This window comes from Tauraco erythrolophus, chromosome 16, assembly GCF_009769465.1.
Source record: "Tauraco erythrolophus isolate bTauEry1 chromosome 16, bTauEry1.pri, whole genome shotgun sequence".
NCBI lineage: Eukaryota > Metazoa > Chordata > Aves > Musophagiformes > Musophagidae > Tauraco > Tauraco erythrolophus.
Window position 1 is genome coordinate 19,989,571 of NC_141480.1, and position 22,622 is coordinate 20,012,192.

The following is a 22,622-nucleotide window of genomic DNA, read 5'->3' on the forward strand; positions in this document are numbered from 1 at the left end:
TCCGCGCGCTCGCTGCTGCACCCGTGTTGTTCAGCACGTTACAAGTCTGTTTGTTTAAGGTGAGGGGGTGCTGGACTCAAGGCTCACGGTGCCGGGGATCGCGGCTCTGAGTGTCCCCAACCTTCGCTGTGTCCTGTGGGGTCATGGCCAGAGAGTCCCAGTGTCCCCCAAAGCATCCTCGCTCCGGGCTCGGGAGCTGACATCCTAAAGGGGAACAGCTCCAGAGGGCCCGAGGAGCGGCACAGAGGGAGCAGCGTCCCCGTAATAAGCGGCAGACCCAGCCAGAAGCACCAATCCTACAAGTTAATCGTGCCTTGCCAAAAGTTCTCTCGCCTGGTTGCACCCCAGCACAGCACCCAAAACGCCATCCCACCCCTCCGGCCCCATCCCACGCCAGGCACACGCAAAGCTCCCCTTGGGTTTCCCTCCCACGTGTTTATTACCCAGCAGAAAAATCCCGTCGCTGAGAAGCCGGGGAACATCCCGGTGCCAACCTGCCGTGGTGTCCATCCTCAGCCGCTCTTGGTGTGCCCCTTGGGGGTGCTTGCCCTTTGCCCGCTCCTCTCTGAGACCCCTTTTCGTTGCAGGTGGTTCGGGCAGCCTTCACCCAGCACAGCATCCGTCGCACCCAGCCTCCTGCCCGCGGGAAGCCATCGGGCAGGGGACTGGCAGGAACAGGCCCTTGCCAAGTGCTGATTTCAGCCAATTTATTTTCCGAGCCTTTGGGCAGGACTACCTGCTCCTTTCATCCTTTCTTCTTCCCAGCCCACAGGGAACAGATTTTTGCCACTGGCGTCACCCGCAGCACCGCCCCGTCCCCGTCCCTCGCCAGCTCCGGGTGAAGTTCCGGGGTTTTCCCCCCGTTCCCCACGACTGCTTTTTCATACATGGCAATTTTCCACCCGGCTTTTGTTCTCCACCTGCGTGGTGGTGCCTCCCTGTCCCTGTTCCCTGCCAATGCCGGCGGGTTGTTTTCGAAGGCTGCCAGCAGCGGGGAGGACCTGCACCCTGGCAGGATGGGACCTGGGAGGGCTGCTTGGCCAGGTGACAGCTGGCAGCGGTGGTCCCCATCCCTCACAGCTCCAGGGACTGCTCCCCAGAAGGGGATGAGTCCCAGTAAAGTGTGGGTGCCCCATGGGGACCCCGCTACCCTGTCCCCGTGCCCTCAGTGGGTGGGCTGCAGCAGCTGGGGGGTCACTGGGAGAGACTGGGGATGATCGGGGGGTGAGTGGGGGTAACTGGTGAGCAGCTAGGGGTGCCTGGGGGCGGCTCTAGGGCTACAGAAGAGAATCCAGTGGGGAACTGGGATCAGCTGGGAGGAACTGGGGCCAGCTGGAAGTAACTGGGTTCACTTGGGAGTAAATTGGGGTAGCTGGGGGTGCCTAGGGGGAAGCAAGGGGTGACTAGGAGGCAAGTGGGGGTAACTGGGGAGCAGCTGGGGATGCCTGGGGGCAGCTGTAGGGCTACAGAAGAGAATCTAGTGGGGAACTGGGATCAGCTGGGAGTAACTGGGTTCACTTGAGAGTAAAATGCAGTAGCTGGGTGTGCCTGGGGGGCAGCAAGGGGTGACTGAGGGCAGCTGATGGTGATTGCACAGAGGATGTAGGGTTATGGGAGAGAATCCAGCGGGCAACTGGGAGATGCTGGGAGCAACTGGAAACAGCTAGGGGTAGGTAAGGAGCAGCAAAGGGGAAGACTGGGATGCAACTTGAGGGAACTGTGGGCAGCCAGGAATGACTGGGGGCATCTGGGGATGGCTGGGAGGCAAGTGGGGGTAACTGGGGAGCCGCTGGGTGTGCCGGGGGGCAACTGTATGGCTACAGAAAAGAATCTGGTGGGGAACTGGGATCAGCTGGGAGTAACTGGGTTCACTTGGGAGTAACTTGAGGCAGCTGGGGGTGCCTGGGGGGCAGCTGTAGGGCTACGGATAGAATCCAGCGGGGAACTGGGATCAGCCGGGACTAAGTGGGGGCAGACGGGGTGCGCGGTGCCGGCGCAGGGACCGCGCGGACGCCGCGGCGACGATGGCCCCGCCCCCGGCCCCGCCCCTCGCCCCGGCCCCGCCCCCGGCCCCGCCCATCTCTGCCGGCGGCGCCCGGGCAGACGTCGGCTCAAGGCGCCGTCGCGGCGTGATGACGTAGGCGGGAGCGCGCGGCGGCGGTCCCGGCCTCTCCGCCATGGCGAAGACCGTGGCCTATTTCTACGACCCGGACGTGGGCAACTTCCACTACGGTGCGGGCGGCGGCGGCGGCTCGGGGCGGGGGTATGGCTGGCGGGGTAGGGAGCGGCGGCCCCGGGGGCGGCGGGCGGGCGGGCGGTTCCCGCCGGTGACTGCCGCTGTCGCTTCCCTTGCAGGAGCGGGGCACCCCATGAAGCCGCACCGCCTGGCGCTGACCCACAGCCTGGTCCTGCACTACGGGCTCTACAAGAAAATGATCGTAAGCGGCGCTTCTCCGGGGGCAGAGGGAGCGGCGGGAGGCGCCTGCGGGCGGGCAGGGTGCCCGTAGGCTTCGGCACGTCCAAAAGGTGCTGGAGAGCCGGGCGCTGCCCGGCTGGCGCCCGTCGTGGCCACCGCGTTCAGGCTTAGGAGGCTCAGCAGAGCTTCGCTGCGTCGCTGCTCCCGCTGCAGCTCCGCGTCTGGCACAGCAGGTGACGGAGTTCCGCGTGTTGCAGCCTCAGGTGTGCGTATCAACCTGAGCCCCCCCCCCTCCTCCATACCATCCGGAGCTGATCCAAGCTCTAAGGGAAAGGCACCGACGTTGGTTGTTGGTGTCTTGTTCAAAATTCCGCGTGCCAGGAGCTGCGGAAGCGACGCCACGGACCGTGCGTGACTTTCCTGTGTCTGTAGCTGCTTCTTGGGAAGGACCCGGTGACCGCTGTGGACTGTGTCGTCAGGGAATAGAAAAGCTGAAAAGAAAAACCACCCTCGCTAGTTCACCTTGATGGGGTTCACTCATCCCATCTCGTACCTGATCAGGGATTGTCCAACCCGTTCAGCAAAATCTTTGTTGCCCAACCAGCTCAAACAGTCTAGTCCAGTGCCCTGAAGTTACCGTTAGGTTTTCCCTCTTCCTGAAATTTGGTTGGTCTAGACTTGATAAAACGTGATCAGCACACAGCAATAATCAAAAGAAAAGTTCAGTCTTCACCTTTCAACAAATGAACTAGTTTGAGGGTCGTGGAAGAGCACCACGAATGTGTGGTACCCCTCTTTTGGGGTGTTTTGTTTCACTTGGTGCAAACAGGATTGAACCGTGCTCCTTTCCCTAGAATCCTCATTTGCTTTTCTGCCTGTTCTTGCAGCACAGAGCGAGTGAGAAGCTCATGGGAGTGCAGGGCATGTAACTTAATGCCTCACGATGCAAGACCAAGGTCAGAATGGTAAAAGTCTCCTACTGTTCTGCCCCTTTTGGGATAGCCTTTGCCCGTTTTGCCAGGCAGACCATGCCACCTGCAGCTGCTGATCGCTTTGGGCAACTCGTTTTGTCTCCTGTTGGCTTATTCTTGCTTTCGGTGCGGTGGGATTGCGTCCAAGCTGATGCAGACCGTTGAGCGATTTAATTCCTGGGCTGGCTGGTGCGGTTCCAGGGTGTGATATCTGATCCAGAGGCCAGGTGTAGCTGCTGCCTATTGTCTCTACAGTCTGTGATCTGCTTGATGTGCCCTGGGGAGAGGCCCCTACCCAGAATGTTATTCTGAACGTTGTGGGCTGCAACTGCAGCCACCTCTGGGTTTATGTTCATGGATGGATGTGTTTATGCATGTACATATACGGACATACGTGCATTTACAGTGTCTTTTCATGGGAATTGATGTGCGATGTGCACTGGCAGCCCAGAAAGCCAACCGTGTCCTGGGCTGCATCCAAAGCAGCGTGGGCAGCAGGGCTAGGGAGGGGATTCTGCCCCTCTGCTCTGCTCTTGTGAGACTCCGCCTGGAATACTGCGTTCAGCTCTGGGGTCCCCAACACAAAACGGACATGGAGCTGCTGGAGCAGGTCCAGAGGAGGCCACGAAGATGATGCGAGGGCTGGAGCACCTCTGCTATGGAGACAGGCTGGGAGAGTTGGGGCTGTTCAGCCTGGAGAAGAGAAGGCTCCGGGGTGATCTTATTGCAGCCTTCCAGTACCTAAAGGGCCTACAGGAAAGCTGGAGAGGGACTTTTTACGAGGGTGTGTAGTGACAGGACAAGGGGCAATGGCTTTAAACTGAAAGAGGGGAGATTTAGATTAGATATAAGGAAGAAATTTTTCACTCTGAGGGTGGTGAGGCACTGACACAGGTTGCCCAGAGAAGCTGTGGCTGCCCCATCCCTGGAAGTGTTCAAGGCCAGGTTGGATGAGGCTTTGGGCAACCTGGTGTAGTGGAGGGTGTCCCTGCCCATGGCAGGGGGCTTGGAACTAGATGATTTTTGAGGCCCCTTCCAACCTAAACCATTCCATGATTCTGAGATTCTATAAAAAAGGTGAAATGCACTTCTGTCACAGGCATCGTCGTGTGAAGCCAGCAAACAGCGAGGGGAGGTGGAAGAAGGACACGCAACCATCATGGCTGTGATCTGCGAGGGATGTTGTGACTTTCCCCTGTCCTTCCTCTTCACGCTCGTGCATCGCATGTGCGTTCCTCACCCTTCTGCAGTCTGGCTCTGCCCCGTGTGACGCTCTGCAAACCAGCTGCTTCCCCTCTTACTCATGAGCCTGAGCTCGAGGTTACTCGAAGGCGTTTGCTCTCAGAATCCCTGTAGAACCCGATCGTAGATTGGGGCTTGCAGGTGTAGATGATTGTGAGTAACTGGTAATAGAATTGGGCTCGTTTTGAGGCCGCAGAGAAGAAAGTGTGATTGTCTTGTCTCAGCAATGTGTTTTCACATCATAAACCATGAGCCATCGTGAAAACACAGTGATCGTGCAGAGCTGTTGGACAGAAACGTGCAAATTCCAGTCCCTCTCCGTCTATCCCAGGCCCTTCTCCAGACTCCAATTAGCTTCCCAGCCTCCCCCATCCCCACCGTTAGACCTTCAGCAAAGTTACAACCAGCTTTGCCTGCGCCCTCGAAGACTTGATTCGATGTTTAGATGTTGTGATACTGAAGAAAGCCTGTCCTTAAAGGGCACTTCTCAAGCACTTGAGAGTCGGGCGCCGTTAAACGCAAAGTTGTGTCGCTGTGAGCACAAGTGAGCAGGATTAGACCAGGGGTTTTCATTTTGACACGTTCACAGTGTCCTCTCTGCTATATGAGCAGGACAAGATGCAAAAAAACCTCTTGCAGTCGTGCTAGCAATGCAGTTTTCCTGCTTTTTACTTTTTTTAGGTCAAAATCTGAACAGCCAAATGGATACAAGTGGGGAAAAGGGAAAAGCCAGATCTCGGCTGCTTTGTACCTGCCCATCCACGCTGCATGACTTTGTTGTCATCTCTAGGGCTGTACAAGCTCCTGGCGTTTGCCACGGGCTCAAGTTCAAGTTCCAGCCCTTCCCCTGCCAGAGCATCCCCCTCTGTGGGGAGAGAGAATAAAATAAGCTGTCCCAAAACTAAAGCACGCCACCGATTTGCGAAGGAAGGTGCTGAAATGGACCGGTGGAACAGTTACTTGATGTGATAGATAAAAATAATTTGGAATGTTTAAACGTGAGAAAAGCTTCCCTGCGTAATGGATGTAATTCCCTAGTAAAATGACATCCGGCCGCCGTGACCTGCTGTTGTGCTCACGGGGTGATGTAGCTGGAGGACGCTGGGGGCACGTGGGGTCTTTGCAGAGTTTATTTTCCAGAGTTTTACTGTAAATATATGGACTTCTGTGAATGCCTTCCCTAGAGTTCGGGGAGTTTTCTTGCAGAAAGGGCAAAAAGCGTGTTCTGCCATAACGCTTCTAAACGTCAAATCCACGTCGGAATGAGGCAGGAGGCAGAGCTGTACACTTTGCCACATTTTTTAGTCTTGAAACCCTTTTTTTGGAGGGTTATCTTTTCCTTCGTGAAGCTGAAAACCGCAGAGGAACCTTCATCCTGACCAGCAAAGTTCCAAGCAAATAAAAGCGGAGATTACGGTCGGTGGCGACTCTGAAAGGTCCTGTTAGCTTTGTGTTGTGGTTCCAGCCTCGTGTCCCCTCTCTGCCTCCTCCAAACAAAAGGCCGCTGTCCTGCCGAGCCGGGTTCGCCTCTTTGTGCCTTTCATAGAATCATAGAATCGTTAGGGCTGGAAGGGACCTTCAAAGGTCATCTAGTCCAACCCCCCTGCAAGGAACAGGGATATCTCCAACTAGATCAGGTTGCTCAGGGCCTCATCCAACCTGGCCTTGAACGTCTCCAGGGATGGAGCATCCACCACCTCTCTGGGCAACCTGTTCCAGTGTTCTACAACTCTCATGGTAAAAAATTTTTTCCTAATATCCAACCTGAATCTACCTCCCTCTATTTTAAAACCATTACCCCTTGTTCTATCACAACAGGCCCTCCTGAACAGCCTCTCCCCATCTTTCTTGTAGGCCCCCTTGAGGTACTGGAAGACCGCTATAAGGTCACCCCGGAGCCTCCTCTTCTCCAGGCTGAACAGCCCCAACTCTTTCAGCCTGTCCTCATAGGAAAGGTGCTCCAGCCCTCTTATCATCTTCGTGGCTTTCCCAGCTTATCCGTGGCAGCGGTGCGCGGGAACGCTGGGCTCGGCGTCGCCGGATGGGAAGAGCTTGTCCTGCTTCTCACCTTCCCTGCTCCTCTGCCTCTTCCCGCTGCCTTTCTTGTGCTGCTGGGAGCTGTTGCATCCCTGGACTGGTGCAGCTCAATAAAAGCCGAGACGGTTTTCTGCGGATTCAGCAAAACCAGGCAGCGAACAGAGGGGGCTGAGTGCCAGAGCTTGCTTGGGAAGGTGGGTGGGATCGCTGGGAGCAGGGCGAGGGGTGGAAGGAGGCAGGTGGCTTCTTCTACCAGCAGCTGAGTCAGCCTTGAAGCTTTGGGTCTTTTTTTTTTTCCCCTCTTTTCTGTTTCAAATCTCACATCCCTACTTTTTGCTGTCCAGGGGAGCCTCTGGATATCCTGTGAGAGCTATTTCTTCTCCATGACAGCTCTGTAGCAATTTTTTTGGTCTTGTTTGGTTTGATCCGCCGTCTGGATGCCTGGGAGGTACCTGTGCAGAGCCCTCGTGGGGAACAGGTCTTGCCTTCGCCCAGAGCAGCTGCACTAATGATTTGTGCTTGTGAGTCACCTCATCCTCCTCGTCTGAGTTGTTGGAGGCAGCAGAGAAACACCAAACCCCACAGATCCGTGTGGAAAACACCACAGCACATGTGGATGAAGTCAGGAAAGGAGGTGACGTGTGTGTTAGGGAATGTTATGTTTCCGAAAATGTCTCTGAAAATGAACATTTCCCACGTAGCCCAGGAAACAGGCACGTTGGTGCAGTTGCCCTGATAACTTTTCCCTTTGGACACAAGCTCGTGCATCTTTTTTTTTTTTTCCTTCATGCTCCGCTTTTTCTGTAAAGCGCGTGCTTTAATTAAGAGAAATTGGGAAGCACAAGAAAGGTTTCAGTGCAGCTTTAATTTCCTCTTACCAGGGACGCGGTGCGAATTTTTAACTTCTTGTATATTGAGGGATGTGCATTAAGTGCCAAACTGGCAACCATATGTTGTCACAAGATCTTTAATTTGAATCCATCCAGTTCCCTGACTGTTTTTTTTTGCCGGTTTTCCAAAGGAAACAAATCTTAGGCAACTCTTCCGTCTGTCTGTGAGCTTTTCCCAAATAACTTTGGAACCTATCAGCCCGTTACAGGCAAAGGTGACAGAGCCAACGAAACCAGCCCTATATCAAGGTCTTAAAATGGTGTGAAGGCTGGTGGCTGGGAAGGGAATAGTGTCCCCCAGTGAAGAAAAAGCTGTAGTTTGAGCTCAGCTGTTTGATTCTGCTGGCTTGCCCAAGGAGGACAGGGTGTGCACCAGGAAAGGAAGGGATCAGAGAGTGTGTGGCAAGAGCTGCAGTTATTATGAGGCAGGAGAGGATTTTATGGCTGAAAGAAAAATCAGCTTGAAAAATCAGGCTTTGTGGAGCAACTTGTTGAATTTAAATGACCACGAATGTCAGGAAGCTGATGTGTTGGAACGTTTTTTTGATAGACCTTGTGCAGGTCGTTTGTCAGTGAGCTAGAGGTTTCTTACAGCCAAAGCAACTGTGAGTTTGGATGGGAAATAAGTCTTGCCTGGAGGTGTTCAAGGCCAGGTTGGATGGGGCTTTGGGCAACTTGGTGTAGTGGAAGGTGTCCCTGCCCATGGCGGGGGGGTTGGGACTAGATGATCTTTGAGGTCCCTTCCAACCCAAACCGTTCTGTGATTCTCTCTTGAAGGTTTTCAAACCGTACCAGGCATCCCAGCATGACATGTGCCGGTTCCACTCCGAGGACTACATAGACTTCCTGCAGAGGGTGAGCCCCAACAACATGCAGGGATTCACCAAGAGCCTCAACGCCTTCAACGTGGGCGATGACTGGTGAGTGCCCTGTGCCTCCCGTGAACCCGCAGTCGGAAAGGGTGGTCCTGCACTGCTCGTGTCCACAGAGCTCTTTTCGAATGTCCCGTTTCTTATTTGATTTTAACCAGAATGAGGTGTGTGTCCCTCTTGTGTATGTTACTGGAACTTCCTTGATTCCTTTCTCTTGATCTTGCAGTCCTCCTTTTTAGGTCTATGGTTAGGCTGTGAGCTTGTTGGGTTAGAGACTGTGTCTCTGCTTGTTCTTGCAGAGCCTCCAGCTCTTCTCGAACATGCTAACTATTTTTTTAAATAATTGCCTGTCAATTTATCTACCTTAATATGTGCGTGTTGAATTCAAGACAGCTTTGAGAGCCTGATTTTCAGGTAGAACTAAAGAGATACTCATGCCTCTGTACAAAACTACGTGAGATCTTATTGAGAATATTCCATTCCAGTCTTTCATTCATGAGAGATGAAACTTGAAAGAAACGTGTGGAAGGGCGCTGTGGTGACTGAGGAGGTACCAGTATGTCTTGACTGGTTGAGGGTTGTAAGGGCTGTCAGAGAGGAGAATGTCCTTAGGTATTCTGTGGAGGGGAAAGCTGTACTGGCACGGGAGGAGTTACGTTGGCTAGAAAACAGTGTTATTCCAAGCAGGTATTAGGATAGCCTGGTTTTTAGTATGTAGGCTGAGAATCAGAAGACTGTTCTGTGTCCTTGCTGCTCTGATGATCAGAAACCATCTTCTTATTGGAAATAAAAGGGGGGGAAAAAAAGAAACCACAGTCTTTAAGCTGTTGCTTGTCCATGTATGTAATTCGTGACGTGGTGAGCGAGCTGGTGACACAGGGGCTCCATGTCCTGGGTCTCTGTGTTCTCCTGGTGCCAGGGCTGGCTCTGCTTGGTGGGATGGATCAGACCTCAGTGCTGTCTTAAGGGCAGCATCCATCTCCAGCTGCAGCATATCACATGCTGGGCTGTGTGCTGGGAAGCAGGAGGGGAGCAGGATCTTCCAGACAGAGCCAAGGGAGAGATAGTGCAGAGCAGACCAGTCCTCCCCTGTCCTGATGCACGTCCTAGCTCTGGGCACGTGTCAGCAGGGCTGTGGGACGGATGCTGGCGCACGTTGGGAGCAGGGGAGCCTTTTCAGGACTAGTTTGGAAGTTTTGGTAACTGTTATCAAATTCACTGAGTTTCCCATTGTGTTTGCAGCCAGACTGCTTGCCCGCTGGTACTCAGTGTGTTATGAGCAGGGTCAGAGTGATCCCAAATTAACTCTTTCACAGAGAATGAGTTTTGATCTTGCTCAGGTAATGTCCCTGGACAGTTTTGTTCCTGGCTTTACTCTGGAAAAAGGGGGAGGAACGAGAAGTTGTTCTGTGTTTGAATCATGGTTTCTTTTTCTTTTCAGCCCAGTGTTTCCAGGCCTCTTTGAATTTTGCTCTCGCTATACTGGGGCCTCCCTGCAGGGAGCAACACAGCTGAACAACAAGGTAACTGAGCTGATACGCTTATCTCTTTGAAACACAGGCTGAAGCCAGCTGGTTGGCAATTTAAGGAGAACCTCATGGATGTGTGTTGTAAAACAACACAGCAAGCACTGCTGCTTTGCAGTGTAAATACCTGGCGCCGTAGGGCTGTGAAGCCTGAGACCATAACTGTTTAGTAGGTGTTTAAGCCAGATGGAGTCACAGGATGCTGCATGTACTAAAGTCACAAAGTACTCTCAGTTCCACAGAGCAAACCCAGAGTCTTCCATGAACCAGCTGCTGGGAGACCTCAAGATTGCTGCTAGGTCTCTGCTATGGAAATGTGTTAAATGAGGTTCCACAGAGGGTCTGAAGAAGAGGGTCTCTTGGGAGGGTGGCAAAAAAAAGCTACAGAGGTTTGAGTCTTTTGGAGACCTGAGAAAGGTCAAATGAGTGTGAAGAACAAGTACAGGAACAAACTGTGTGTGCCAGGAGCTCTGCCTGCTGGCTGGAGGGGCAGCAGTGGAGGTGGGGGATGATCTTTTCTGGTCTAACAGGGAATGCAGCGCACAGGACCGATCCAGTAAGGACACAATTAACCAAAACCATTGTCTGGGCTAACAAGCAAGACAGAGATTCTGAAAGGCCTCTGTAAGAGAAGGAAAGGACAGAAGGGTGTTTGTGTGCCGCAGTGCTGGGCAGGTTGAAGCGGGTGCGCTGGGGAAGTGGGTGCAAGGTGGTTGTTACCACATTGTCACCTTAAACTGACTTAACTTTTCTTTCTTAGATCTGTGATATTGCAATAAACTGGGCAGGGGGCCTGCATCATGCCAAAAAGTTCGAGGTAACGAGGCAAACCCGTGCACTTCTCCTTGTTTTTTGAGGCCAAGGCTCTGTGTTGATCCCTTTGTAATGCTCTTTGGTTTTCTCTGTCTTGCAGGCTTCTGGGTTCTGTTACGTCAACGACATAGTTATTGGCATCCTGGAGCTGCTCAAGTAAGGACATGGGGCGAGTGCAGCACTGTCCTGGCCGGTGCATGGCTTCCCTCTGCTGCTTCACTGTTCTCCCTCTCTGTTTCCACACCTCGTTTACCTTTCTAGAGTCCAGGGAAAGCCAAAAACTTGGGGTTTTTGGCCTCGCCTCTTTAGGGGAGCTTGAGAATTGCAACGTCTGACTCCAGTTTTGTGGCGTGCAGCTTAAGGGACACAGAAGAGTTCTTCAATTCCCTTTCTCATCCATCTGTGAAATACTCATTTCAGGGTCTCCTGAGCCTTGGTGTTTTTGCCACAGTGAGCCTTTTGTAGGTAAACACAAATTATGGCTGACTGGAGACAGTTAAATGACTCGAATCTTTCATGATTTGCTCGAGTGGCTTAAGAACAGGACTTGAGGAACACATGGATGATCAAAGGACACTTGCTTTGAGTAGAAAAGGTCAGGGTTTGTTGTTTTTTTTTCATTTTAGAAAATGAAAAATAAATTCAGAATGGGAGGAAGAGTTACTGAAGTACCTTCTATTTCTTGGATTAATCTGTGATTTTTATTTTTTTTTCTGTACTCTCAAATGCCCTCCATGTCGCTGAATCTGAGATAAGATTTTATGGAATTAAAAAAGATTTGGGGTTGACCAGACAAAGTTACATGACTGGTGGCAAGCATACTCACTCTCAAAGTCAGGTTTATGGGAGATAGTGGGCTTTCTTGTACCTCTTTCCTCTCTGCCAGTCTCCCCTGCCCTGTGTTTGGAACCTCAGGTCGTCACTGTGTGTCCCTGCGCACCCATTTTCTAGTCTCACAAGTCCCATATGCCAGAGGCTTCAAATACAGCCCAGTTACCCATCATGGGAGATTATAATATATCCCTGCTCTTTTGTTCCCTGTTTTGAGGAACCAAGGGAGCCTACAGGAAAGCTGGAGAGGGACTTTTTACAAGGGTGTGTAGTGACAGGACAAGGGGCAATGGATTTAAACTGAAAGAGGGCAGATTTAGGTTAGATATAAGGAAGAAATTTTTTACACTGAGGGTGGTGAGGCACTGGAACAGGTTGCCCAGAGAAGTTGTGGCTGCCCATCCCTGGAAGTGTTCAAGGCCAGGTTGGATGAGGCTTTGAGCAACCTGGTGTAGTGGAAGGTGTCCCTGCCCATGGCAGGGGGGTTGGAACTAGGTGATCTTTGAGGTCCCTTCCAACCCAAACCATTCTGTGATTCTATGATTTCTGCAACAGGTGGCTGCATACATGAATTTACTTCCCACTGTGAGAGTACTGTGGTGGCTGTGCACCTTACCAGTGTGCAAGGGCTGTGTATATGCATCCACCTTTTCTCCTTGCTGTCAGCTGTCTATGGGATGAATAATCTGGGCTGTCTTAAATTGTTTATGTCTGTCTTGGGAGACTGAGGCAAGGTACTGATCTGCTCATTAGCACAGGTCAGCACCATCAGCTAGTTTGATCAGGTCACTGCAGACAGGCTTAAAGCCATGGTTCCGAGGCAGATGGCACAAACCATGTGCTCTTCCTCTCTGTTTCAATGTTGTCATGGTTTTTCAGGTCCCTCCCCAGTCCCCTTGGGTTTTGGCATGGGTGCCAGATTCCCTGTTCTTTGTGGACTGGCCAGATGCAGTATTTCCTTATAAAAAGTTGGAGAAGTTCTCTCCAGCCGAGCAGACAGCAGTAGAGCTGATGGGCAAGGATGGCTTAGGGCCATGTCTCCAGTGTTCGACAGCACATCAGCTTTGACCATTACCCCAATGCATTTACTTGTGATGATCTCCCCTTCTTCACCCTCTGTCTTTGTGACCCAGCAAGTTTCTTCTCCAGTAAATTGACTCCAGCCTGGTGTTCTTGGTGCTAGCCAGCTGGAACATAGTGCTGCCAGTAGTCTGGTACATGGAGGAATTAAGTGTTCCTACCTCCTCTTTGGCTAGCTTACCTTTCATTTCCTGATGCCATTAAAAATCGGTGACGCTCCTAAATATTAACTAACAGCATGTTGCTTGTAGAGGAAACAAAAACATGCAACTTTCTAACACCCAGGTGGTTAAAATAGGTTTTCTTCATCATCTGCTTTCCAAGGCGTTTCTGGCCCCATCTGAAAACCTTTTATTCCAGTATCTATTTCCAAGCTGGGAGAGTTGGGGTTGTTCAGCCTGGAAACCTTCTAGCAGCCTTCTGTTATCTAAAGGGGACCTACAGGAGAGCTGGAGAGGGGCTTTGGACAAGGGCCTGAAGTGACAGGACAAGGGTCAATTACTTTAAACTGAAAGAGGGGAGATTTCATTAGATCTAAGGAAGAAATTTTTTACAATGAGGGTAGTGAAACGCTGGAACAGATTGCCCAGAGAAGTTGTGGAGGCCTCACGGCTGGAAGTGTTAGATGAGGCTTTGAGGGGTTGGAACTAGATGATCTTCAAGACCCCTTCCAACCCAAACCATTCTGTGATTCTGTAAGCACATCAGAAGAAAACATTTTAGTGGTGAGGCATGTTTGACTGGATACAAGTGTCCTGTTTCTAACCCATTCGATGTGCCTCAGGTGGAAGAGGTGAGAACTTTCGGCAAGCGGCCTTGCAGGTAGATGTCGGTGGTGGTTTTCAGAGCACCAGGTGTTACTGAGACGTGGGGAACAGTGAGATCGGGTGTGGTGCAGGCAATAATGGTGCTTTTCCTCCTGTATTCCATAGATACCACCCACGTGTTCTGTATATTGATATCGACATCCATCACGGAGACGGTGTGCAGGAGGCTTTCTATTTGACGGACCGTGTCATGACAGTGTCATTCCATAAATATGGGAACTATTTCTTTCCTGGGACAGGTATGTATTTTCCCTTACAGTGTGAGCCTGGCCTCGTTTCAGAATCCTCTGAAAGCTCTGCTGGAGTATAAAAGTTTAAAATCACAGAACGAGGGCTGCAGGGAGAAACAATGGAAGAAAGGACATGGAAAAGCAATTAGAGAGGAACACAAGTATCGTTATTTGTGAGACAGAGGGATCCTAACTAGGTTAAGTGATCTCAACCCCGACCAGATCTGGCCTTTCCACACCTCTGAAGCCTCAGAGCTGTTGTGACTGTCCTGTTTTTCCCTGGCCAGGTGACATGTATGAAGTTGGTGCAGAGAGTGGTCGTTACTACTGTCTCAACGTGCCTCTGCGAGATGGCATCGATGACCAAAGTAGGTGCTCCCTGCCCTTTCCCCTTGCCCAGGCGTTTGCTCCTCCTTCTGCTCCAGAGCTGTGACAAATCTTATCTTTCTCTCCAAAGGTTATAAACACCTCTTCCAGCCAGTCATTAACCAGGTGGTAGATTACTATCAGCCCACCTGCATAGTACTGCAGGTAAGAAAGCAAACCTCCGTGCACATATCCATCCCTTCCCATATCCATCCCTTCCCATATCCATCCCTTCCCATATCCATCCCTTCCCATATCCATCCCTTCCCATATCCATCCCTTCCCATATCCATCCCTTCCCATATCCATCCCTTCCCATATCCATCCCTTCCCATATCCATCCCTTCCCATATCCATCCCTTCCCATATCCATCCCTTCCCATATCCATCCCTTCCCATATCCATCCCTTCCCATATCCATCCCTTCCCATATCCATCCCTTCCCATATCCATCCCTTCCCATATCCATCCCTTCCCATATCCATCCCTTCCCGAGGCTGTAGGTTGGAGGGGGCTGCTATCAGTGGGTTACCTTCTCTTCCCAGGGGATCAGGCTTGGTGTGTCCTAACCGAGCTGCTCTCTGTCCCCTCTGGGGAATGCGAGTGGCCAAGGGGTGGGGATGCTGATGTGTGCCTGGAAAGCCGTGCTTCCGTAGCCAAAACTCAGTTGTTCTTTTTCTGTTCCCCAGTGCGGTGCCGATTCCCTGGGGTGCGACCGTTTGGGTTGTTTTAACCTCAGTATAAGAGGACATGGGTGAGTACAGCCAGGCTGGGGCAGAGCAGGTTGTTTGAAAGACTGTCCTGGAGTCTGAAGGGCTCTGATGAGTCGTCTGCTGTGAGACTTGAGCTCTGTGTTCAGCCTTCCAGCAGCACCAGCAGTTTTTTTGGGGTTTTTTAACTCTTGCATGACAGGAGGGGGGTCAAGGCGCTGCACCCTAGCGGTTCGCGGTAGCGCATGGTCCAGGCTCCCTGGGTGGAGGCCCTGAACTCCAGGTGTATCACACCAGCCGTGGTGGTGTTTGGGTGCATGGTGGCATTTCTGATGCATGAACGTGTGCTGCAGTTAACAGCTCTGATGTTTTTTTTGTTTGGGATTTCTAGGGAGTGCGTGGAGTATGTAAAGAGCTTCAACATCCCCTTGCTGGTACTGGGAGGAGGTGGTTACACAGTCCGCAATGTGGCACGATGCTGGTGAGTCTCTTCTCTGCTTTTTGAAGGTCACTGGTTGAGCAATTGCTGTGGGCTTTGTCCCTGCGTGTACCATGTAGTTTTCTTTGGACTGAGCTCATCTCATTCCCTGTTTTCAGGACTTACGAAACATCGTTGCTTGTAGATGAAGCGATTAGCGAAGAGCTCCCGTACAGCGGTGAGTTGGAGTTCTGGTTTTTCCTCATTAGCTGAGCTAAAGTGTTTGTTATATCAACTGAAGAATTAGCACTTCTATTCTGCATTGACTAGAGATAAGACCAGGGCCAAAGTGACAGCACTTTCTGATCTATGAGATGGTCTTAGTCTTCCCCTCCCCACCCACTGTCAGACTTTGCTGGGCAGACACACCCTGACTGTGGCATGTCATTTGGATCGTTTCCTATTCAGTGACCTGAGCGTTACTTTTGCTCATTCTGTTGTTTTGTGTCATTCCTTGCGTTTGCAGAGCTGTACATCACTGTGCTTTTTAGGGTCTGGTCACTCCTAGCATGGTGGGAGGGCGAGCTCTGCTCTCTGCAGAGCAGGGCAGGCTGGCTCCCTTGCCTCCGAGCTGTAACTCTTGCTCGTTCCATCACAGAGTACTTCGAATACTTCGCTCCAGACTTCACCCTTCATCCTGACGTCAGTACGAGGATTGAAAATCAGAACTCCAGGCAGGTGAGGGCTCGCAGCCTTGTTGCAACATCAGCTGCCTGCTTCCAGCACCCTGTGGTTGATGCTCTGTCCTGCGAAACCAGGTAGAGCCCAGGCGAGGAATTCTTGCGAGGCAGAAAACTGGCAAAAAACAAGCAGGACTTTTCTTCTGGGATGTCAGAAAGTCTCATGGCATTTGAGAACTGTGCTGGGTTGTCTTACTGTTTTCTGTGCTCTTTTGAGTCTCAGTGATTGAATTAACTCTCCCACCTCCTGATGAATAGCTTTTTGCACAAATTTGTTTCTCATGGCTGCCACATAGGTGATGCAGGCAGGTAGTGGTGCTGACAGTTGTGGCTCCGTGGAGGCTGCCAGATCTCACTCTGGTGATCCCTCTGTTTTTTCTGTGCAGTACTTGGATCAGATCAGGCAGACGATATTTGAGAATCTGAAAATGCTGAACCATGCTCCCAGCGTGCAGATCCATGATGTCCCTTCTGACTTGCTCAGCTACGATCGCACAGATGAGCCTGATCCAGAGGAAAGAGGCTCTGAGGAAAACTACAGCAGGTACCAGATCTCGTTCTGGAGAAACGGGCTTTCCTTCTGTCCCGCTAGGATGGGCACGTGATATGCTGGAGACTTTCCTAGAACAGATATGAAACCACTTCTGAGTCTCTGTTTTTATCCAAGGAGCCTCTCTCTAGACATCTGTGGTCTCCTCACATAACATTTCATGGGTGTTTGGGTGCAGGGCATCTTCTGACCTTCGGCAGTGTGACCTAGGCATTCTTCTTTGGCCCCAAGGGTGCCAGGGCTCTCCTCGCTGACGGTGATTGTCTTTTCCCCAGGCCTGAAGCTGCCAACGAATTTTATGACGGTGACCACGATAACGACAAAGAGAGTGATGTTGAGATCTGAGGGCTCCGGTGCGGGGCTCTGGACTGTGGGGGGTCCCATATTGGACATGGGTGCTTGGAACAGGTAACTGGGCCACATAGAAGCCAGTCAGCCCTCCCCTCGTATTTGACTGCGTGCAGTGGCAGCAGAAACACCACCCCTGCAGGCTTCTGCTACCTGGAGAGGCAGAGAGCAGTGAAATGTGTTCCTTCATTTCCACCACGTGTCACGGTTCCAGCTGTCACTGCTCTGGGAAATGGAAATCCAAGTGGCGTTCGCGTCTGTGCTGTGTACTGGCCGGCAGCTGCACCACTGCCTTCAGAGCCTGGCCCGTGCTGGTTCCATCACTGCCTGTAATCCCCGTGCAGGCTTCTGCCAGCAAGGTGGGAGCGGGAACGGTTGTGCCTACGATCTCTGCCTCTCTTCAGCAGCAACACCTGATACATCCTGCTCTCCCCAGCCCTCCGCTCAGGTACCCAGTCGACTGTCCTCTGAAGCCTGCACTGACAGTTGCTTCCTGGTGTCCCTTCTAACCATCCGATGCTCCACAGCTCAAGGAAAACTGTTTGAGAAGACGAGGCCAATTGTGGGATAAGGATCAGGAGTGTCCCTGGAGAAGGGAGCAGCTTGATGGAGCAGGATGGAAGAATGTATGCAGAGCATAGTTTTGTTCAGTGCCCCCCCCATACTCGGTTTTGCGTTCACAAACAAGTACGGCAACACTTTGCCCAGTTGGACCTAACTTCCCTGGGTTTTTTATTCTTCAAGAGGCTAAAATCACTGTGGAACAGAGGTTTGGCTGCCCAGGTCAGTACATAGTGTGTCTTGCACCTCTCATGTAGCTTCCAGCTGTTTTCCAAGTTCACACATGGCCCTTCTGTGTGTTAGCAAGAGATTTGGGCTGCTCACTCGGCGTGGAAACCATTCCCTCTTGGCTGTCCCAGGAGACATCGTTCTGCTCGTGGGTGAGGGAAGCTGCTTCCTCCGAGTCTTGGCATCTCACCCTCACACAGCAGAGATTTCTCTTGGCCGTCCCTCAAATCCCAAACTTTGCTGCTCCTTCTCCCGAGGCGTCGCCTGGTACCTGTCGTGGTTGGGAGTTTGCCCTTTGGGGAGGCGGGAGGGGTTTAGCCTCTGTACTGTTCTGTTTGTTTACTGATGTCTTTAAACATTAAATGAAGAGGCAGTATTTTTCTTACCTGACCTGTTGTTTGTCTGTTTAATGCTCACACCTTTTTAGCTCCTGTCCTCCCAAGGATTAAGAACAAGCGTGTCATCCCTGGCAGGGTAGTGTCCTCCAGTATCTGAATGAATGGAGGGCATTCAGCTCCTCAAAATACGCCTGGTGAGTTTTCACAATGAGGAGAGTGCCCTGAATTCCCTTACAAGAGGACAGGTGGGCTGGTGGCCACCCCTGCCCATGCCTCTGATTCCAGTAAAAGCTTTGTAGGAAGCTGCAGAGTTGATTCAAGAAACCTTCATGGGTTTTTAAGTATCGTAGTTTCCTTGAGTCGCAGTTTCCACAAGAGTCTGCTCTTTGCAGTCTCACTTTCCTAAAGCTCATGCTAGTGACTATTTTTCCTTCATTTTTAGACCTGCCGCTATCTCCCTCTTCACTCCCCCTGCCCAGGTCCAGGACAAAACCTTTATCAAACAAGCTCATGCTGGCATGTGTGGATTGACGTTCCTCTCGGGTCCAGTCTCCGCCAATAAACCTGCGGAAAGCTGAGAGAGAGAGAGAAAGTAAAAAGAAGTATTGAACTGAAGGTATCTTAACGTGGGAGGTGAGGGCAGGAGGGAGACACCAACTTGCCCAGATCTGTTGATGTGTTCACAGGTGATGCCTGTACCTGGTAGGACATTTACACAACCGCCAGCCCAAGGCTTCAGCTTTGTGGGGAGGATTTAAAGCTTGACCACAAGTGAACTGCAGTTCGTGTAACTACACTGGGAAGCAGGCAGTAAGTCAGTGTTACTCCCACTAGATGCCCGGAAAAATAAGATGTGGTAAGAGTTCAGGTGTGGAGAAGGATGATCGAAGGTATAGCACAGCCCCTGTGTGAGGAATGACTCAATGGACGAGGATTTTTCAGCTGGGAAGAGAGAATTTGAACTGGGAAAGGATTTGTGAGGTTTATAAAACCACAAGTGACAGGGTTTCTCCAAATATTTAGATACTAGAGGAGCATCAGATGAAGCTCCCAAGCGCAGGAGGAGGAGGTTGCTTTGCACACACCTGGTTGAGCCATGCAAGCATTTGCCACCAGGCATTGTGAATGTGGTTTCAAAAAGGGACTGGGGATTAAAAAAAAAAAAAAAAAATCAAGGTGGTTAATACAAAGACACTCTGGGTGCAAGTGGCTGGGGAGTGGGTGAGTACTGGGGAGAAGTGCTGCTGTGTGCTCATCCTCTGCTTGTACCCTTCCTGCGTTTGCTTTGCTCTGCAATTTGGCTGCTGCAGAGCGGGCGCTGCGCTAGGTGGGCCGTGTTCTGGGCAGCTGTATTTGTTTCTGGCATTCTGGAGCCGAGAAAACGTTCTTTGGAAATCAGAAGACACAAAATGCTGCTCCAGCGACTGGCCAGGCTTGTGAAAAAGAAACGCTTGTGTCCGAAGAGAAGATAAACTTGTTTGGTTCTGGCTTGCCATCTCACCTGGTGTCAGAGCTGGCGTGTTCCCTCTGCTGCTGTCATCACCCCCTGCAGCAAAACCGATGGACAGGGAGAATCCAGGCTGCAGGCAGTGTTTGCTTTTTGGGGATAAAAAAGAGAATTCCTCCCCTTGTAATTCTCTCTTACCTGGGAAGTGGGACTGACCTTACCTTGCAACCCTCCCAGGCAGTTCTTCCTCTCAGCGCTGCCCCAGCTTCTTCTTTTCAGAGCCTTGCTCTGCCCTGTGTTTTGAAAACAGGGCTGGATACAGATTATCATTTTACCTGGAAATACGGATTATCATCTTACCTGGGTTTCTAAGAGTTGAGTTTGTTTTGGTTTTTGGAAAACAAGTTCAGTCTTCAGAGATACTTACCTTTTTTTTCCCCTTATAATCATATTGTTGCACTGCAGCAGAGCTGTCAAAAATAAGAAAACGTGCACTACTATCCGGTATTTTCAGGGCTGCTGGAGCACGCTAGCCCACTGTTTATCCCTGGTTGTGGACGCCTGGTGCTGGTGTAAGACCAGGGCGACCCCAAAACCCCCCTGCACCAACCTAGGTGTCCCAGAGAAGGTGACAAACCTGCACCTCCTGGCTGCTGGGTCGCCAGCCGTAGCTGATGCCAAATAACTGGTAGGCTGCTCTGAAACCGTAAAAGCTGGCAGAAAAAAAAACCCTCTAAGACTCATTTTGAAGTTTTTGATGGCAGGTATTCTTTACTGCAGCGCTGGAGGCACGGGAGATAATTCCTCCGAACGTGCCTGTCTAAGGCTTAAATTCCAAAGCTTTTATTTGTGATACCTATGTGTGTTCATAACATTTCCAGGAATTCCTATATGTATTTAAGCTATTTCCCCATAACTTTACATGTTTTCATGCATGCTCCCTGTCTCCGTGAGTCGGAGGGATGCTTTTGCGACCACTGACGGAATTTCCCTGCGTCCTTTGGTCTCCATCCAAGGTAATTCGTCCATGTTTGGTTTGTTCTTGGCTCATCAGAGGATGGATGGGCTGGTGCCAGTGGAAATTAGGTGAGGGCTGGTTTAATTACCAGTGGGAGACAGCTGAGAGCACCTACTTGCCCAATGAAGCACTTTCTAGGGTGCAGGAGTGCCCTGAGTTGCAGCAATGAGTGGGCAGTGGGGGCCAGGGGTGGGTGAAAATGATTTTTGGGTGCTAGAGTGGGAGTTTTTCCCTCTCTTCCTAGTTTTTTCCCTTGTTTTTTGCCATGTCCCCCAGCGCTGCCCCTCTGGCTGGCAGCAGTGAAGACCCGAGGGAGGAGGCAGCGCCGGGTGATCCTGGCTCCTCTTGTGCTTCCTGCTTTTAGGGGAGTTAACAACAGCTTGGGGTTTTTAACCCCTAAATTCTTGCTGATCGAGGTGAAAACGTTTATTGTGCTGTTTTGGGGGTTAGTTTAGGTTTAGGTTAGCTCCTTAGGTGCTTGATGCACCTTTCTGATACGCCACTTTTCTTTCTGAAAAAAAAAAAAAAAAATAGTGTGTTTTCATTCCTACTCTTTAATTTTGCATTTGCCAGGAGACTCCAGATTTAGGGAATTGAGCCCTCGACCTTGGGTGGTTTGGGTTCATGTCTCAGCCTGGCTTCCCGAGGCCCTTTACACCCCAAAAGCCAGAGCAGGAGGTGTTTGGGCTTCCATCACAGCAGCTGGCTGGTGGAAGGGGTGGTAATCTGCCCCCGTGAGCTCATAACGACCCCAAAATGCTGCTGGGAGCGTGGGGAGCGCGTGAAGTTACACTTGTGTGTTTAGATAACCGAGTAATGCTGGTTCTTTCCAGGTTTTAGGGGATGGACAGACACCCCCATGTGTAACCCAAAGCCTTTCATATCTCCTCTGTCGTGGAAAGTGAAGAGGCAAACCACAGTGGGGACCGAGCAGAGTCCTGGGTGCAGGTCTGTGGTTTCTTTGTGCTGTCCCTGGGCTTTTGGGGTTAATGAGCCTGTTTGGAAGCTGCTGATTTTCCAGGCAGCGCTGACCATTAAAGCTTTGTCCCCTCTAAGGAGGGGGAAGAAATATTCACTTCTTATCTCCTTCTCTAGTCTCCCGTTCAGCCTGTTCATTAGTGAGAAAATCTCAAATCTCTCAATCTCAAAGTTTTCTCTTTGCTGCTGGCATTGTTATGATTTATTTTCCTTCTCCAAGGATCCCAACTCCTGAACTCGGATGGCTTGTGGAGGATTTTGGGAGTGCTGTGGCCTTTATTGGTTCTAGACTGTGTCATTGAGATGGTAAAATCTCTCTCCCAGTCCCTGACCCTGTTGGATTGGACAACCAGTAACAATTAGAGAGTAAACTTTCCTGACAGCACGCAGACACAAATGGTGCTGCCTTGGTTTACCTCTGATGTGAGCCACGACTCCTGCCTTGGGGAGGATTTTTCTGTTTCTGCTCCCTACAGCCTAATGAGGGTTGGAAGGCAGGTTCCCCTCTTCTCTCGTTTTGTTTTTCAGGACGTGGAAAACCAACTCAAGCTCTTCCAGCCAAGATGTAGCCCTGTTAGGTCACGTCAATGATGGGGAAAGGTGTGTTTTAAGCATGTTAAAAATGCATTTTTTCCTATAGCAGGTGTCTCTGCTGGGTGATGCTCCTTTTCTCCAGCCACACAAGGCAGAGATGAGGGGCTGGGGGACTTGGGGAGCTGTGCAAGCCTCAAGGGGTACATTCATTCCCAGCAGCCCTTACTGGCCCTGGTGTCACCCTCTGTCATCCTTCTTGTTGTTCTTCTTGTCCCTTTTATTTGGCTTGGACTGAAGGGAGACATTTCATTCATCTTTAGTGCCTCAGGGCTTCACCTGGGGTGTTCTGAGTTTGTTTAATTGCTTTTTATTTGCTGTGCTCCATTTAAAAAGCTTATTGTAGGTCTTTGGATTTCTGTCTGTAAATTAGGTAGTGTTTTATGGACAAAAGTAAAGGAAATCTGTAGGATTCCTACCCAGGAGTTAGAAGTTCAGCTCCAGCCTAGTGAAATGTTTAGCATAGGTAATGCAACTCAAATGCCTCTTAAATATACAAGCTCTACCCTTGTTCCTGCTCTGCCTGGGGGATAACTTCTAGCAGGTCATAAACAGGATGCTCTGCTGTGCTTTACCAGTTTAAATAACCAGAAA

General features: G+C 51.0%; 2 protein-coding genes across 20 annotated transcripts in view; both read left to right on the top strand.

Moving 5' to 3' along the window:
* Nucleotides 1-2,169: 2,169 nt before the first annotated feature.
* On the top strand, nt 2,170-18,203 carry HDAC3 (histone deacetylase 3). 6 transcript variants are annotated; one of them, XR_015222611.1, is made up of 16 exons: nt 2,170-2,232; nt 2,356-2,438; nt 8,334-8,476; nt 9,870-9,951; nt 10,715-10,771; nt 10,868-10,923; nt 13,611-13,744; nt 14,023-14,103; nt 14,193-14,266; nt 14,791-14,855; nt 15,203-15,292; nt 15,409-15,467; nt 15,888-15,967; nt 16,356-16,513; nt 16,795-17,650; nt 18,084-18,203. XR_015222611.1 is itself a non-coding variant. In XM_086621753.1 (15 exons), exons 1-15 carry the CDS (start codon nt 2,178-2,180, stop codon nt 16,862-16,864), a joined length of 1,287 nt encoding a protein of 428 aa, XP_086477879.1. In that variant the 5' UTR covers nt 2,170-2,177; the 3' UTR covers nt 16,865-18,075. The 6 variants fall into 6 exon arrangements, 2 of the variants coding, with proteins under 2 accessions (XP_086477879.1, XP_086477880.1); XR_015222613.1 differs by lacking the exon at nt 18,084-18,203 and adding an exon at nt 17,732-18,075; XR_015222612.1 differs by lacking the exon at nt 18,084-18,203 and having other exon boundaries at nt 16,795-16,927; nt 17,010-18,075.
* Nucleotides 18,204-20,427: 2,224 nt separating this feature from the next.
* The window catches only part of DIAPH1 (diaphanous related formin 1), a 33,129-nt gene continuing 30,934 nt past the window's right edge, over nt 20,428-22,622 (top strand). For 13 of the 14 annotated variants that reach the window (XR_015222598.1, XR_015222607.1, XR_015222597.1 and 10 more), the window contains exons 1-3: nt 20,428-20,457; nt 21,293-21,407; nt 21,966-22,037. The gene's annotated coding sequence lies outside the window, so the exon portion shown is untranslated. Of the gene's footprint in view, nt 20,458-21,269; nt 21,408-21,965; nt 22,038-22,622 lie in introns of those variants that run through there. The other variant, XR_015222601.1, reaches the window with a different exon arrangement.